The sequence below is a fragment of the Protopterus annectens genome, chromosome 7.part1, assembly GCF_019279795.1.
Source record: "Protopterus annectens isolate FY-2018-M chromosome 7.part1, PAN1.0, whole genome shotgun sequence".
Lineage (NCBI taxonomy): Eukaryota > Metazoa > Chordata > Ceratodontiformes > Protopteridae > Protopterus > Protopterus annectens.
In genome coordinates this window covers 71,832,234-71,851,145 of record NC_056740.1, presented here as the reverse complement: position 1 = coordinate 71,851,145, position 18,912 = coordinate 71,832,234, and the positions used below count along the sequence as shown (strand labels likewise).

At 43.6% G+C, this 18,912-nt stretch overlaps 1 protein-coding gene across 7 annotated transcripts in view; it reads left to right on the top strand.

Moving 5' to 3' along the window:
* The window catches only part of TJP1 (tight junction protein 1), a 2,268,071-nt gene that overhangs the window by 1,575,287 nt on the left and 673,872 nt on the right, over positions 1-18,912 (top strand). For all 7 annotated transcript variants that reach the window (XM_044078564.1, XM_044078565.1, XM_044078562.1 and 4 more), the window contains exon 20: positions 3,595-3,677. In XM_044078564.1, coding sequence (XP_043934499.1) covers positions 3,595-3,677 — 83 coding nt within the window. The remainder of the gene's footprint in view (positions 1-3,594; positions 3,678-18,912) is intronic.

Genomic DNA, 18,912 nt, shown 5'->3' with positions numbered 1-18,912 from the left:
ACTCTGACTTTGAGGTCTATGTGTTGCAGGTGTTGTGTTCTGAGGTGGTGGTTGTTTGGGTGTCTGCTTTGGTGGCCTCTGCTGTTTTGGTAGATTTTTGATCAGAGCCGCCGAGTATGTCTTTGTGTGTTTATGTGTATGATTTGAGGTTGTGATGGTACTATGTGAGACTGGGTCTATAGTGTGTGTGGTAACCTTCTCCTCCTGACTGGTCTTGCCAGTCCTATGTTGAGAGAGCTCAGCCTCCAGTTTGGCCGTATAGTTGCATCTCTCGCATGTATTTGTGTTTTGTGGGAGGAGGAGAGGGTTGTCTGTGTATAATAACTCAGAAATGGGGAACCCCAGAGGTCGACCTCTTTGCCTCCCACACCAACCATCAGCTCAGCAAATTCTGCACCAGGGAGCATCACTGCATGGCTTGGAAAGTGGATGCCCTATCCTTTCCCTGGGTAAACGTGTCGGTCTATACCTTTTCTTCCCCTACCTCTCATTCCCAGGTTACTGCTCAAAATAAGGGAGGAAAAACCAAGGACCATTCTCATAGCTCCAGACTGGCCCAGACAGCACTGGTACCCTTTGCTGCACAGCCTGTCCCCGCTGTCTCCATGGAATCTTCCACAAATTCCAACCCTCCTAACCCAGAAGGAAGGGGAATTGATACACCCCCAAGTGCATTCACTCAATTTGGCAGCTTGGTTTATACCCTAACCCCTGACCAGTCTGCCATCCTCAGTAAACAGGTTCTGGATGTTATCCAAAAGGCCAGACGCCCTAGCACCAGAGTGTCTTATTCAGATAAATGGAAAAGGTTCTGCACCTGGATCCAGGCTAAGGGGGCCAATACGTCACAGCCCTCCATCCCTCTCATCCTGGATTACTTAGCTGACCTACTACACAGTGGTCTCTTTTCCTCTGTATAAATTCATGCCTCTGCTATTTCTGCTCAGTTTCTCACTGAGCAGCCTCTTTTTTCACACCCTCTGATTAAATAGTTCCTCAGAGGGGCTAGCAACTTGAGGCCCCCCAGAAGGGCACCAACACCGTCTTGTGACCTTGAATTATGTCTTGGAAAAGCTCACCCTGCCCCTTTTTGAACCAGCTTCTTCTGCAGAGCTATAATTTCTCTCCTAGAAGACAGCTTTTCTCCTGGCCATCACTTCAGCCAGAATAGTCTCTGAGCTGCAAGCACTCATGGCTGTGGAACCCTTCATCTTCCATGCAGACAGAGTATCCCTCAGAACTAATCCATCTTTCATGCCAAAGGTGGTATCCAGTGTGACTCGCAACCAATCCATCCATTTACCCACCTTCCTTCCCTCTAAAACAAGGCGGAAAGGATTCTGCACTCTGGTTGTGCACAGACAGCTCAGATACTACCTGGACAGGACTAAACCCTTCAGAAAGTCTGATCAATTGCTGGTTCACTTTGCTTCAGGGGCAGAAGGCAAAGCCATCTTCAATCAAACCATTTTCAAATGGATAGCACACTGCTACAAACAGCATGGCTAGCCTCCCCACAAGGGGGTCTGGGGGCACTCCACCAGAGCAGCCTCCTCCTCTGCAGCTTTCCTCAGAGGAGTCCCTACCAGGGACATCCTGGAGGCTGCCACCTGGACATCTATTCATACTTTTACCAAACATTGCCACCTGTCTCTCTCCTCCAAATCCAGGGCAGGGTTTTCCTCTGCAGTCTTGCAGGGCATGCTAGCCAGTCCCTAGCTTCCTGGACTGCCTCCACCCTTTTCCTCAGCTTTGGGAATCTACCCAAATGTGATGACTGCAACAGTGAAACACGAAGAATATTGTACAGTTGTGTACACTTAACTATAAATATAGATGTTAGATTGTATTCACTGTTGCATTCCTGGTTTCTCTCCCTCCATCCCCCTTTCTCTTCTTTTTTCCCTTGTTCTCCTTCCTTACAAGGGACATATTGTATTTATTTTCCACTGGTGGGGTTCGACCACCAGAGCCTGGCCTCCTACTTTGGGGGCTCCTGACAGGTTAGGGCAAGAAAAACTGATGTAATGGCGTCTGATGCATTCCTTTATACCACTGACAACCTGACGTCAGTCCTCAAGCAACAGCAACCGATGGAGAAATACAAAGTCTCTGGTATTCAGGCCAGCCGAGGGGCTACCCTGGCAGGGAGAACCCAAATGTGATGACTGCAACAGTGAATACACTCTAAGGTCTGCATTTATGGTAAGTGTACACAACTGTACTTTTCATTTATTTGTTTGGTTTATTTGCTTGTGTTGGAGTCAACAGTCTTTTATCCCTTCAGACAGTGGAACTGAGTTCTTTGATCTTAGAAGAGCTTTTGTTATTATTTGTCTTATAACTCCAGACCAGAAAAAGGGAGGGGGGTATTGACACTCAGAATCATGTTAGAGAGATGACAGTGTCATCCTGAACAGGAAAGTTAGAAGGTAAGGAGGGGTCACAGGCCATGTAGTGTATGAGGACCAACTCTACTTCCTGAACTTCCAAAAGCACTGCTTTGCAAAGAGTGTTGAAGACCCATTAGATTGAATGCTGGAATGGCAGATTTAGAAGTCCAGCGGCTTTAAACAGGTCATAGGAAAAAGTGGGCAAAGGATAATAAGGAAGGTAGGGACAGAGGGGAATTAGAGTGGAAAATATACTTAATGTGCACACTAGATAAACCTTTTTTCCCCTATTGAGCAAATATTGTGTGCATCATTTGTCTTTGAGGTGACCAGATTTTAAAGGCATTTGCAAATTAGACATCTAGCTAGAAATAGAACATAATTTGCTTTGGCTTTCCAACAGGGCTTGTTTTAGCCCATCTACCTTTTTTTTGTAAATGAAGGTACTGCTAGTTACTGTTCATATCTTCTTCTGTTTTTCAGCAATGATCTTATCTAATGAACATAATTCATTTGTGTGACAGATGTTCCATTGTTATTGCAAGGTAGCTTCAAATACTTCTTCCTGTGGTCCTGAATTGCTATTTGCGTGTGGTAGACCATGCATATTGTTAGCACTGTCCACAAATACTGCCTTGCTTCTACCCAAGTGTGTATTTTTTTGTGTTTTGCTTTTCTGAATTCTGTTTATTTGCTCTCTTCTGTATGTTTAGAAATATTATTGACTTTTATCCTTGTTTGTACCACATTTGTTTTAATATGTTTTCCTTTGTGTTCTGGGTTTCTGTTAGGTTTTTAATTTTTGTGTTTTTCTCCAATAGCCGTTATTAGTATATGCTGCTACTGTGCTTCCATGGACTCCTCAAAAGAAAAGTTAATGTGAATGGTGCACCGTGTTTTATAGCTGGGTTCCCTTTGATTACCATGGGCCTAAGACTGCATTCTTGCTTTCTCATAGGAATATGCTGCTGCTGAAGAAATGGAGACAAGGAGTGATTCTTATCTGATGGCTGTTTCCCATGAATTGTGAAATTCCTGTAGCAGTGATTCTATATTTGTACAGTTATTGTTAAAATGAGAATGCTCACTCATTTGTACTCTTGTTTTCATTAAGTACAGTGTTTGCAGAATATACAAATTATAGTCACATGAGGTGGTAAGATAATTAAAGGTTTGGTCCTGATGCGCTCATTTCTTTCAGCCACCAGAGGTACCTTTGAAGCCAGTAACTGCTCCCAAACCAGCTGTTCCAGTGACTGTTGAACCAGAGAAAACAACATACAGGTATGAAAAAGTTCAGTTGCAGCTGTTGGGTTTTCTGCTTCCCATTGCATCCTTTAAAAACACCTATACGCTAGCTTTGTGTATAAAATTCTTGCATTCTAGTGTTATAGCTGCATATCTTTGAGTTGTGTTAGAAATGAGAATGTGGCAGAACTATTTTATTTACACAGTGTATGTTTTGAAAGTCAAATTTGAGAGTTCATAGGTTCCATTATAGGTTGTTACTAGGCTAATGACCACTAGGACCCTTGTAAGCCTAGTCACTTACTCTAAACCATTTGGGTCCCGAATGTCCTGGGTATCTATATGGGGGGGGTATGTTAGTAGTGAAATAACTAAGGATTTGTAGGGTGGGTGTTAGGCCATCAATAAGAAAAGTATCATCTTCTGTCCATAACAGTCATGGGGGCCAGACTGGGGTAAATTTACGATTTCCTTTTCAGTTGTCAAGGTTTTGTTTGAATAGGGTCAAGGATGAACTCTGTTTTACATGGATCGAGAGCCTATTCCATAGTGCTGAGGTCCTTTGGGACACCTGTCTGTCTCTCCAGCACTTTCTCTTTGTCACAAGAGTGGTTCATATCCCTGGATATAATGGATCTGGTGGTGGTTGTTTTGTGCATGTCCAACAGGTCAGTCAGGGCTGTGGCTGAGGAAGCCCTGTAAGTCAGGCAATGATCCCCTGTCAGCAGCCTGTAGGAGACTAAATACAGAGACAGAGCCTTTAGGCAATTCATGTAGGAATGGGTAGTCATGCCCTGAATTCTGTTGATGAGAAGCCTTTGTTTGCATTCCAGCTGTTGTAAATGTGTGGTTAGATTGTAAATGTGTGGTTAGATGCATGCCAAAATGGGCATTGTATTCAGTGATAGGCCTGATAAAGGCCAAGCAGAGTGGTACTATAATTTTCTTGGACCTGGATGCCGTACCCTTACCTGTAAGCTGGGTGGCATAGAATGATTTTAACTAATGTTAGTCAAAGGCCAGATTGCTGTCTAGATATGTTCCCATATCCCTTATTACCGAGTAAACTCTTGGGGATATTTTATCAATGAAGTAATTAACTTGGGTTGAAAGTTTGTCAGAGAGCATTATAATGCACTTTTTGGCATTGAGTTGCCATGGCTTTGGCACCAGTCATTTGTCTGTGTTAAACCCTCTTGTAAGATGTCAGTGCCTTGGGGGTAATATGTAATGGCTCCCAATTTACAGTCATCTGCAAACTTAGAGAGCCAGCGATCTTGAGGATTAGCCATGACTTCCGAGAAGTAGATGCCAAATAGGAGTGGGCCTAGAACAGAACCCTAGGGTACTCTGCTGGTAACCAGTCTCTTGGTGGAGGTCGTTTCTCCAATCCTGAGTTCTTGGGTCCTGTCTGAGAGTCAGCTGGCAATCCAATGAGTTATGTAATGATCTATGCCTAGTTCAGAGAGCTTGTCAACAATACCTGAGTGGGGTGTTGTATTGAATGCCCCTTGACTAGGTCAAGATACATGATATGCACTTTTTTATCCTCGTCCTTTGTCTTGGTGACCCTCTGTCATAGAAGTCTTCCAGGTTAAGTAGGCATGAGCTTCCATTAACAAAACCAAATTGGGATGGGTCTTGCATCTGTAGGTTGCCACTGTCATTGTTTATAATTTTTATGATAATTTGTTCTTTGGCTTTGCATGTCAAGCTTTTTAGACTGATGGGTTTGTAGTTCCTTGAATGACGATTGTGGTCCTCCATTCACATAGCCTGCTTCAATGATGTAGTTGAAGAGTGCCTCAAGTGGTCCTGATGTGCCATGTTTTAGAGTATTCAGAAGGCAACTGGGAATGTCATTGAGACTCTTGGAGGCAGTGTTCTTGGCTTTAGTGAGGGCTGCCAGTACCTGGTCCCTGTTAATAGTTGGTAGTAGTTTTGTTGGAGGTGATTTTTGCCTGTTGGAATTGGGGAGGTGTGTGGATTAGTTTGAGCTGAATTTATCAGCCATTAGAATTGCTGTGTCACCCTTATTAGTGAAGGTAGTATACTGTTCACTACCAGTTCATCACACTGCTGTGCGTTACCTTTAAGGTTCTGGACATAGCTGAAAAAGGCCTTCTGATTGTCCTTGGCCTGTAAAGCTATACCAACCTCATAATTCACCTTGTTGGACTTAATTAGACCTCTTAGTTTCTTGTTTTGTTGTATACGCGAGCACTTGTGTTTAAGGGAGTTGCTCTTCCTAATTTTGCATGCAAGTTTTCATTTTCTTTTATTATACCCAGTGTAGGTGAGGATTCCACCATTGGGTTTCTTTGCAGTGTTTGTTTTGGGTTTACTTTTGGTAGGTGTGGCAGTTTCTGTGCAGCCATTCACATGTTTGTATAAGGACTTTGTGAATAATTCTGCACAGTTAGCTTTGGTGTGAGGGTTAGGGGGAGCCTTGAATTTTGAAAAAACTCACTTAATAGGATGTAGTTTGCTTTAGAGTACTTCATAACTGTTAGTGGTTTAGCTGGGTTTTCCAGATTCATTTTCACTGCAAAGGAGACAGAATTGTGATCTGACTTCACTACTGAAGATGAGTCACAAGGGGGAATGGGGGGGGGGGGGTGAAGTGCTCTCCCATGTTGGTGAGTACCAGATCTGGTATGTTTGATCCTGTGGTTGGAGCATGCGCCATCTGTTGCAGGATGTTTGTGTTAAAGTCCAGGAAGCATTGTGCCTGTGAGTTTGAGGCAGGGTAGGTTTCCCAGTCTGTAGAGAGGTAGTCACCCATGAATAGGGTGTTTATAGTTAAGTGGTGAGCACCTCTAGTAGGTTTAATTAAGAGTCTTGAAACTGTAGGGGAGTAGATGGTGACCTGTAGCTCGCCATGATATTGTGAGGGGCCTTATCTATGGTGTCAGCAAAAACAAAAAAAAAAAAACAGCTTGAATCCACAAAACAGCCAGCAAAAGTACAAAATTTTAATATCTCTTAGCGCCTCGGCAAAGCATTCAAAGAATACATAAAACCATCAGTTAGCCCCTATTTAAATACAAAATTATTAAAATCAATTAATCAATTAGAATTCAAACAAGCAGCCTCCAATTACATTCAAGATTAAGCCCTAAAGGGGGACAGTGCGTTAAGTTTTAAAATGTAAATACTTTCTTTATGCATTAGTTTCTTTTTATACAAGCTATCTGAGCAAAAACCTCTATGTACTTTTTCTAAAATAGTAACCTTTAGGTCACCTGGGTTAGAATCATGACCTTCTAAGAAATGTTTAACCACCGGGCTATCCACTTTTTTATTTTTAACATTCCTAACATGTTCCTGCATTCTGTATTTAAATTTTCTCTTGGTTTCCCCAATATATACTAGATTACAGGAACATTGTAGGGAATAAGTAACACCCTCTGTTTCACAATTAAACATTTCCGATGGAAAAAATGCATATCCATTTATAAAGTTAAATGTTCTAACGGTATAAGCACAAGTATTGCAGTGGCCACAGGAATAAGTACCCATTGGTGCCTTCCTATTTCCTATAATATTTATAACAGGTATTACAAATGTGATTATATACCAAGCTAAAACAGGTTGGCATGATATCCTAAATACCAAAGAAAAAAGGTGGATCATTAAACTTGGGGGGCTTTTCCCTCCTGGATTAAATGATAAATTATAATTTGTAATTAACCAATACTTGCATTACGTATATGTACTTATTTCTTATCAGGTTGCATTGCTTAGGTTTTTGCATTTCAGCTCATTTTAGGATACTGTGGCTGGTATTCAACACCAGAATTCTTATAACCTGACTTTTGTTTCGGGTTTATTTTTGGGCATTTACCCTTTATTGTATGTTTTTTATTAAGTTTGTTTATTATCATTGATATACCAGTATACTGTGTCTCTTTGGATTTTTTCATTATAATCTGGAGATATGCATGCAACTCAGGCAAACTTTTTTGTTTACTGAACTATGTATTTTTCAATTACTTTTGCCTTGATTGTATTTTTCAATTACTTTTGCCTTGTTTGCATTTTTGACTTAGGAAGTGATGTCATATAGATGCCTTAAAGAACATTATATAAGATGATGACTAAGTGCTTTTTGCTGACTATACTACTGATGAAAGCCTTGCTGCTGAAACCGGTCTAGTTTCAGTTTTATTAAACTACTTTTGAACCTTCCTTGGTGCTGGCCTTTTTTCTGATTTTGGGTATACCAAGATATCTCTAAGATTTCTTCCTCTCTTGTATGATATACCTAAGAATGGACTTAATATATTGCCTATATCTTTAAATTTAAACAAATATTGCCAATAATACTTAACTAAATTTACAAATATGGAGCTGAATGTTCCATATGTAGAAACAAAATATATTTTGTTTATTATTCATTTCCCTATCTTTATTATACACTACATTATTATGTTTCACGTCGAATATCATTTTCATCCATACCTTCAATAATTTTCTTAATAGCAGTTTGTACAACTTCTTTGTCATAACCCCTCTTTACAAACATACAATACATCCTATTAATTTCCCTATAGAAATCAGCTTCATTATTACATAATCTCTTTAATCTAAGACACTCGTAAGGGAACGATGAAAGAGTCTTGAAACTGTAAGGGAATAGATAGTGACCTGTAGCTCGCCATGCTATGGTGAGGGGCCTTATCTATGGTGAACTGCACGTGAATGAGCTTGGTAGTATCCTACTGTTTAACCAACCTAGAGCTGTGTTTGTTGCTACACTTCCACCTTTGACCCCAGTATGTGCTGCTTCTGGTCTGTTTGTATGGAGGGCTATGTAACCTTGCACTGCCGGAGTACTTTCTGTGGCTTTAAACCTAGTGTTGGTCATGTCACAGGTGTCTACATTCTTCAGATTGAGTAGGGCATGAAGGGTGTGTAGTTTTTTGTTTAGGCTCCTCTCATTGAGCAGTAACACCTAAAGGTTGCTTGGAGACTTTTACTATATTGGTAGATTTTTCTTTTTGGCATCGTCTAAAAACGGCTCTAAGGGGGGGGGGGTGGATAAAATTTCAGCCAACATCTGAAAGCCTAGGGGGGACAATGTACAGCTCATCCTTGGCAAAGCAACATATTCTTTTGACCCTGTCCTCCCATACTTTGACAGATATTGGATCTCCCTGGAGGGACACCAGAAACTAAGCCAGTTATTAAAATCGGTCATTTTATGTTCATACTGTGGCATCATCCTTGGTGAGGGTAGAATGCTGCTCAGTGCAAGTCTGTGACATACATTCCAAGAGCTCTAATATGTTTCTTTTAGTATAGTCCAGTGAGAGACTTTTCAGGTTATTTACTCCCACATGGGCTATGTTAGCATCATATTGGTACCTAGGGTGCAGTGACTTGAATGTGTGTATGATATTGCAGATCCTAGCTCCAGATAGGCAACTAACTGTTATCTTCTCCTGGTCTAACCTCGTGAGTGGGGCATCTGTGTGTTATACCAGGGGAGTCCCCAGTGACGAGAGTATTGGGTAAAGTATATGTCCGTCTTTATGTGCTTTGCTGTTAGGGGACCATTGGGTGTAGGCTTATGTGAGGTGTTTGGTGGTGCTTTTACTGTGTGTTTTAGTGATTGCTGCGGGAGCAGTGTTGCCGTTAGTTGGCTTTGAAGGTCTTTGAGATTTGGGAAGGTTTCTTTTAGGTGCCTCAGCATACGACAATCTGTGTATGCACAGTAAAGAAAAAGTGCCTTGGCACCCTTGATGTCACAAAGGTCAGACTTGTATGTGAAATGCTAGAAGTCCAGGTTGGACTAGCATCCTGGGTCCCAGGAGGCTGCAGGGAAGGTTTCAATACTCAGATGCCAGCTCAACCTGTGCTGCTGAAGGGGAGGAGCAGACATTTTTGTTCCATTGGAGATTTTAGGATAACCTTCAGGGCTTCATAATCGCAAAGGACATGGTCAGACATCAGACACTTGTATGTACAGGAGCAAGGGATAAAAATAGCAGGTACTGTTTGTGTACACATTTCCTAGGGCTGTAGTATGAGTCTGAATCACAGTGTATCAGACCTTGTCCACCTATGATAATCCTGTCCAGTGCAGGTGACCAATTTTCTAACATCCTAGACTCTGTGTTCTCTCGAAGGAAAGACCATTTTAGCTGTGAGCAACATCAGCATATTACACAGGACAGGTGATTGAAGGAGACAAGTGGGCGCATGACAGTGGCAGAGGGTTGCTGTACAACATATGCCTAGAGTTGATCGGGTAGATGCAGATTGTCATTGTTTTTTTTCTCTGAGTTTTATTTACATAAGTAACCCATTAGTTTTACTTCTTTGTGAGGGAGTGTTTTGTTCTGCACTTTTTTGTGTATACTTTTATGAATGCCTTTCCTGTGATGCCTCACAACCTTTTCAAGAAGTTTGTTGTTCTTTGGCTCTCACCATTGCCTTTGTTACCTGCATTATGTGGCAAGTAGGTTTCAGCACTCCCAGGTCTTTTCAGTCACTTGCACTGTTTCATTCTTTTCCGAAGAGTCATAATGGGGGAGTGCATGCCTTTAGAACAAAATCCTAAGTTCTCAAAGTGTGGCTTTAGCAGATTTCAAATCAAGATCATGAGTACTGGCAGTAATGTTCAAGGCCAAAAGATATAATCTGTACTGTTGCTGTCAGCGATTTTATCCAAGTCTGCATGCCAAAAGCATCTCGCAGTCATATTGTCCTCCTTGCTGCCCAATGTTTGGGCACTGTGGACTCAGCAAAGCCATCAGCAATTGTTGTGGTGATCTCTGTCCACTAAAAGACAGCTGACATGAAGGCAAAAAATGGTAAGGAATCTGGAAACCAGATCTAAAACATTCAAATCCAAACTCATGCATCCTCCTTGAATGGTTAGTTTTTAGGCATATCATTTTCACCAGTCATTCTTCAGCACCTTTTTTTTTTCTGAATTCTGCATCACAGAGCATCTGAGTACCTGTACTGTTGCACACTCAGTCTGTGTTAAGTGCACTTGACTAGAGAGCTTGCAGGCTGTTTCACATTTTGGCAATAAATCTTTGCTGTTATATCTGTAAAGTAATGCATTCAGATGTGTAAAATTTGTCCAGATGTCTCTATGGATGTTGTATGAACAGCCACGGCCTGCAGCAGTATTCACTGTACTGTCTCATGAAGGAAAAAGTGACATTTACATATGCCATGTCAGTAGTTCATCTTGGCTACTTAAAGAAACAGAAAGGAAGAAACTGTTTTCTTGCTTTATGACTGATAACATGTGTATCACTGAGAGATGATGATTGAGCAGCTGGTAGTGGGTTCCCCTTGCAGCCCCAGGCATGAGACGGAACATTGACACAAGGTCAAATTCTTGGAGAGGAAGTCAAAAAACAAACAATACTAGAGACAAATACTATGTTCAGCCAGCCACTGACCCTGAAGGTAGTGAGTTTGCCCTTTCTGTTGAGGGCTTAAGCCCCAACTCATTCTAAGCTTTCATGGAGAGTGAGGGCTGGAGAGGTACCCCTGACTGACATTTTGGGATGCAACCTGTTCTCATGCTGTCCAGCCATTAGATTATCATTTTGATTTAAAGAATCTCTTGAGTCACCTGGTCATGGATCAGTGGTATTCAGGACAGAGAACTCTTCATCTGATTTAAACTCCTCCCAAGCCTGGTTGGGCATGCCGATTCTGTTTTTTAGAGGGTCCACTAGGCAATGCATTTCATGGGACTGGACATTTGGCAGGTGTTTGACATCTAGTAGGAGCTTGTTTTTGAATATGAGAACTTGCGCTTAGGGAGTTTGGTCTGAAACCTAGAAGCAGGCCTTTCCCATGGCTTTAATTGCCCATAACTGGCAGTAGATCAGTTGTGGATTGCCAGTCTCCTGATGCCTAGCAAAATCAGCTACATGCTGACTTTCACTTAGTCCTGCTCGTGAGCTTGCTTCCATAGGTAGTGGGTTGTGTGTCTTCCTTTGCATTCTGGCTCCTACAGTGACTTGTAAGTTTGAGTCCTTTGCCTCCAAAATGAGCAAGATAGGTGACTTCCCCTTTCATTCTGATGGTTTATCTTTTGGGGAAGATTTGAGGATCAGTTTGGACTGTCTTTGAACCTTTTTTCCCCAGTAGCTCCTAGGTGATCTTCTAGAGAAGAAACTTGAAGATCCCTGGGTTACTCCCTCCACTGGAGCCATTCATTTGGCATGCTTTCGTTGCCCTTTTGACACCTTAACTCTGCCCTTTCAGGTTTCATGTTTGTGGATGTATTTACAAGTCCCCTGACTGGATTGATTTGGCAACTGGCTAAATATTACATTACTAACTCCTTCAAACAGATTCCAGTGACCACAATATTTTGAAATCTGACAAAGCCTCCTGTAGGCTTGTAAGGGCATGCAAGAGAGTATATTTTTCTGCATTACTGGAATTCAAAGTCCTCATATGCTTCAATTGCTTGCCTTAGTTCCAGTCCCACTTAGTAAGGAAGGCTGTGATCAAGACCAAGGACCTCCTAGTGTTTCAGTTTAAAGACCATCTTGTTGCTGTCCTTTGACTTCTGCAGTGAGATACTGTTTGTTCAACTGTAATGTCTATTGTCCTGACCAACTGTTTAGGGCCTCAGGCCTTCGGTGTTGTTTCACAGAATGTGATAGTTGAAATTATCCTTCATGAGAGAAGAATTCAGGAGCAAAATGCTGAACATCATTTACTAGGGGAAGGTGATCTTTTACCAGCCAGTTTTAGATCTGTTCAGCTGTCAGTGAAGGGAGCAGGCTGTCTTATCTTTGGTGGATCTTTGTTCCCCTCCCTTCTTCCACCCCTTTTCTTTTTAGGCTATGCCACTCTGAGAAGACACCAGGATCTGCTCAACACTCAAGATATGCCTGCTGGCCACTCTCCTGAAGGCGTTCTTCGTGTTTCACTGTTGCAGTCATCACACTTGGGTTATCTGCCTGCAGGTAGCCCTCAGTCGGCCCGAATACCAGAGTCTTGGGATTTCTGCATCGGATGCTGTTGCCTCTTCCACGACGTCAGATTGTCAGGGGTATAAAACATGCAGTCATTGCCATTATATCAGCTTTTCTTGCATCACAGGAGCCCGAAGCAGAAGCAGTTCGCAAGTGTCGGTAGGCTGCTTCCTGAAATTTTCATTTTTCAAGTTTCAAACCTGAAGTCTTCTAAAGCTAAATACCCCATTGGGAATCCTTTTTTCTTGCTCTAACTGATGTCAGAAAAAGTTAACAGTTGTCTTGCCTGTGGAAAGCAAATACCTCACAGAGATTTTCATTCTTACTGCGTCACCTGTTTAGGCCCAGACCACGATGTCCCTCACTGTCAATTTTGTGCCTTGTTCAATGCCCAAACTATTCATTGGGCTATTTTTGTCACTAAATTCTTTCGCTCTAGTTCTCCATATTCCAAAATGGCTTTGATAAGCCATCCGACTACTGATCTTCCGAAAATATGCAAGGATAAAGACCGAGACAGACCGCGTAGGTCCAAAACTGCTGATAACACTTATGTTAAGCTAGTCGCCAGTCCGCCGATACTCAGTGAAGCGCGTTCACAGCCCGTTACCCGCTTCTGCAGATTTGCAGGCCTCTACTGAGACCCATTCGGAGTCCGGTATGCCGCGAGATGCTGCTTCGACTATGGAACCTGCAGATGTCTCTACCTTGGATGGGTCCGGAGCCGCTGTGCAGGCACCGGCATCTGAGGATGTTTTCAGACCTTCTGATCGTATTAAACCGACTACTTCGTTAATGACTAAAACTACTGAATTTCTCAGGCCCAGAGTTTGCACTACACCTAGGAAATCGACGACCAAAGTGCATTCTCAAGCTCCCATGCCACATAAATGCTTAGAATGGCTGAAGACCTTATTACTTTAATTAGGTGAAGCCAGCCTTTCCCCTATAAAAGACAAAGAATTGATTTTCCTTCTGATTCTGCAGACCATGAGTCCGATGACTTTACCCCTGTGATTACCAGGAGATACCTTTATCTACCTATAAGGATTCAGATGCAGAGGATTCCATTCCCTCTGCCCCCCCCCCCCCGTAGGACTTTTCTTTCTGTGAAACCTTGCATACCCTAAGCGAGCATTTCCGCTGGGAATGCCAGGACTAACCACAGTCCAAAAAGAGACTCGGGGAGTTTTTAGACTTGCCTCAGCATAGGCCTCTAGCTATACCCCCTGTCCTGGATATTGTAGATGATGTCTTCATGGAATCCAGTCTTACCCCTGATACTTTACCACCAGCTTCTAGAAAGCCTGACAGGTACTACAGAGTACCTGACTCTGACAAATTTCTCTTTAAAAATCCTACTGCGGATCCAGAGACCATTTCCCAGGGACCTAAAGGTATTGAGGCTACTACAGCCAAAAACCCTACCCCTTCGGACAGGGATATTTTAACGAAAAGAAATCACATCTGGTACCCAGCCAAAAGATTGTATTCCTGGGGGCAAGCTTGAACACAGCTTCCCAGATGGCATTCCTCACTCCAGAAAAGCAGATTTATTTGACAAATTACTTCAAACTACTGGCCACCCAAACCCAGCTATCTGCAAGAAAAATACTGCAAGCCGTAGGGTTCATGGCCTCATGCGTTCTACTAATTCCATGTGCATGACTGCATATGAGGAAACTTCAATGGTACATAAAAAGTCTCTGGTGTCAACATTCTCAGTAACTGGGAACAGTGATTCCCATCATTCCTTGCTTAAGGGCAGAGTTTCTTAGGTGGGCAGAGGCTTGCAGCCACAACAAGGGACTCCCTTTCAATCAACCTCCCGCCGCCCAAACCCTGACAACAAACGCATCAGACTATGCATGGGGGGCTCACATGGCAGGCAAATGCAGCCCAGGACAAATTCACCTACATATCAATAAAAAAGAAATGTTAACTGTACAGAATGCACTGGCAACCTTCAAATACCTTGTCCTGCCAGGACAACTCTTGATAAAGACAGACAACACCACAGGTATGTGGTACATAAACAAGCAGAGGGGAACTCATTCCTACCCACTCTGCAGGTTAGCCATGGCTCTGTGGAACACAGCCTTGAGCTATATCAAGTGCACCTGCAAGCTCAGTTCCTGCCAGGCAAACAAAATTCATTGGCAGATGACTTAAGCAGAAATCTAATGGACCCACACGAGTGGAAACTGGAACCCATCTCATTCAGACTTCTAATACACAGGTGGGAGACACCAGAAGTGTACCTCTGTTTCCAACCAAAACCATCAACTGAGAAAATTTTGCACAAGAATTCCCCACAGCCAGGCATGGAAAGTGGATGCCCTATACTTGACATGGGAAAACCTGTCAATCTATGCCTTTCTCCCTATGCCCCTCCTTTCAAAAGTACTACTCAAGATCAAACAAGACAGGCCATGCCAGCACTGGTACCCACTCCTATGCAGTCTGACAGCAGTGCCACCCTGGCACCTACATCAGACCCCCTCTCTGCTGTCCCAGCAGGAGGGACATATTTTGCATCCTCAGCTGCAAACCCTGAACATGGCAGCCTGGCTTATTCCCTGAATACATCACCAGCAACCCTCAACAAACAGGTGCTGGATGTTATCCTTGAGACCCGGAGGCCTAGTACTAGGAAATCCTGTTCAGAAAAGTGAAAAAGATACTGTTCTTGGAGCCAGTCTCAAGGAAAGGACACAGCCATTCCCACCTTACCTCAAATGCCAGATTATCTAGCAGAGCTGCTCCACAAAGGCCTATCCTCATCAGTTAAGATTCATGCCTCTGCCATCTCAGCTCATTACAATACTAAGCCATCCCTCTTCTCTCACCCTCTGATCAAACAGTTCCTGAGAGGAACTAACAATACAAGACCCCCCCCCCCCCCCCAAGGAGAGCTCCCACTCCTGCCTGGGACCTGAACTTTGTACTAGAGAAGCTCACGCTCCCCCCTTTTGAGCCTGCTGCTACAGCAGAGTTAAAATTCCTCTCTTGGAAAACAGCCTTACTTCTAGCCATCACTTCAGCAAGAAGAGTGCCTGAGTTACAGGCCCTTATGGCTGTGGAACCCTTCATTATCTTTCATGCGGACAGGGTTTCCCTCAGCACTAACCCATCATTTATGCCCAAGGTGTGGTATCCAGTGTGGCTTTAAACCAGTCCATCCATTTACCAACCTTTTTTTCCCCTAATCCTCAGAATAAAGGGGAAAGGATCCTGCACTCCTTGGACGTGCACAGACAGCTAAGGTTCTACCTTGACAGGACTAAACCTTTCAGAAAATCTGACCAGCTGCTAGTCAGCTTTACTACAGGGGCAGAGAGCAAGGCCATTTCAAAGCAAACCATTTCTAAATGGATCACACACTGCATCCATTTCTGCTACAAACACCATGGAAAACCTACCCCACAGGGGATCAGACCTCATTCCACTAGGGCTACCTCAACCTCTACAGCATTTCTCAGGGGAGTCCCTACCAGGGACATCTTGGAAGTTGCAACCTGGAGTTCTGTACACATCTTCACCAAGCAGTACCACTTACCTATCTTTTCTAAATCCAGAGCTGGATTTGCCACAGCAGTATTACAAGGCTTGTTAGCCAGCCCTAATACTTCTTGACTGCCACCACCCTTCCTCAGCTTTGGGAATCAACCGAAGTGCGATGACTGCAACAGTGAAACACGAAGAACATAGTACAGATGTTCATCGTGCATACAGCTGCAGTCATAACAGATGGGTTCTCCTGCCGTCAGGCGGGTCCTCGGTCGGCCGAATTCCAAAGTCTAGGTCCGGCGTCGGTTGTCGTCACTTCTTCCCTGACGTCAGTGCGCCAGGGGTATAAAATAACCAGCCGACACCATTTTCTCCAGTCTTTCTTGCCGCGCGGTGCCCAAAGCAGAAGCAGTTCGCAAGTGCCGGTTGGCCAGCTCCTGAAATTACGAAAATTTTGCAACCGAAGTCTTCTTGAAAGCTAAGCACCCCGTTGGGGAAACTTTTCTTGCCTCAGACCGATGTCAGACAAAGTTAATAATTGTATTTCATGTGGGAAGCAAATACCGCATAAGGATTTCCATTCCCTCTGTATTCTTTGTTTAGGCCCAGACCACGACGTCTCGGTCTGTCGCTTTTGTACTACATTCAACAAACGCACCATTAAGTGTCGGGCGGAGTTCGCCCAGCATTATTTTGGCAAAAATTTTAACTATATTATGTCGTCGGATACTCCGACTCCAGTTTTGTCTAAAAAACGCAAAGACAAGGACCGACACGCGAGGTCCGCGGCCTCTACCGACACCATGCCAAAGCCGACTACACGTGGTCCGGTTCTCAGCGAGGCGCCTACGCAGCCCCTGACTACCGACGGCACTACATTGGCGGTGTCTCCTGTGCCCGAGGTCGCAGGCTCCTCGGCCCACACCCCGACTACAGATACCGAAGCCACTCTTGCCGGTGAATCTCAAAATGTGGACAGGTCTACCTCCTCTCAAGGTGTCTTCAGACCTTCCTCTTCTTTTTCCATTAAGGCTTACACTAAGTCTAAAGCAGCCATGCATTCTAAGAGACAAGCTACACAGGGCCCATCTCCAGGCCCCATGCCTAAAAAACAGATGCTTAAAATGGCTGAGGATTTGATTACTCTTATCAGGGGTTCTCACGCCCCCCCCCCGGACAAAGGCCCAGAGTGGAGGAAGAATCCCCCTCCTCTGATCAGGGCTCCATTATTTCAGAGCACTCTGATGAACAGGAACATTCTTACTCCCGTTTTGAAGATTCTGATGCTGAGGAGTCCATCCCCTCTGTCTCCCCCCCAGAGGATTACTCATTTGGGGAAACTTTGCATACCTTAAGGGAACACTTCCACTGGGAAGGCCAAGATTATTCAGATTCCAAGAAAAGGCTTAGGGAATTTCTCTTGCTACCTCAGCACAGGCCTCTAGCTATACCTCCTGTCTTGGACATACTAGATGATGTGTACTCGGAGGCCTGCCTTAACCCGGATTCTCTACCTCCAGCTCCAGTCAAGCCTGACAGGTACTACAGGGTTCCTGACTCACACCAATTTCTATACAAAAATCATGCTGCTGACCCAGAAACTATCTCACAGGGCCCCAAGGGAATTAAGGCCTCCACTGCTAAAAATCCATTACCTTCTGAGAGAGATTCCAGATCCTTAGAAAGGTGGGGAAAAAAGGTATATACCTTGGCCACCTTAACCATGAGGGCATTAAACTGTCAGTTCCATATGCTAAAGTACCAGCAGTTTTTGTTATCACAATTGAGAAATAAAATGTCACAACCTGAACAACCAGACTTGAAGGAGTTGCAGGATTTGATGCATAGTACAGAACAAGTGGGTAAACATACCTTACAATGTGGTTTTGATGCTCTAGAGGCCTCATGTAGAGCTGCTGTTACAGGATCAGTCATACGTAGGCATGCCTGGCTCAAGGAACAAACCTTACCAGATCATGTCAAAGCTAAATTACTAGATGCCCCTCTACAAAAAGATGTATTATTTGGTGCTAATGCTGAGGAGGTTTTAAGGAAAATGGAGGAAAAGGCTAAATCAATGCAAACAGTGAAAGATTTTCTAGAGGTACAACCCCCACGTTTCAGTAGAAATTGGCCTTCCAAATATTGGTCCTTTCCAGCCACGGACAGACCCCAAAGAGGTTGATACAGGCGCCCGAGGGGCAGAGGGCAATCCCAAGGATCGTTTAGAGGCAGACAATGGCAAGCTCCTACACAAAGAGGTGGTGAGGATAACTCGCAACCATTCAGAAAGCAAGCCCAATGACTTTCCCCTTTGCATGCCAAGCAAGACTCAAATGGCAGCACCATTAGGTGGAAAACTGGCATTATTTTCAAAAAATTGGCATATTGTCACAAAAGACAAATGGATCCTGGACATTATAAACAGAGGCTACAGATTCCATTTTCACACCCTTCCAAAAATTAGAGGCATGCCAAACCTGCCACACAATCAAAGGGCAGAGGCACAAAGACTAATTTCAGCTCTCATGGACATGAAAGCTATTCAAGAGGTACCTACGCGCGAACAAGGTCAAGGTTTTTATTCCAGACTATTCCTGGTACCAAGGAAGGGAAAAGATTGGAGATCTATTTTGGACCTATCCATCCTAAACACATTTCTACTCGTACCAAAATTCAAGATGCTCACTCTACAGCAGCTTCTTCCCATGCTGGGCAAGGAGTCTTGGCTGGTAACATTGGACCTCAAGGAGGCATACCTGCATGTCCCAATCAGACAAAATTGTAGAAGATAC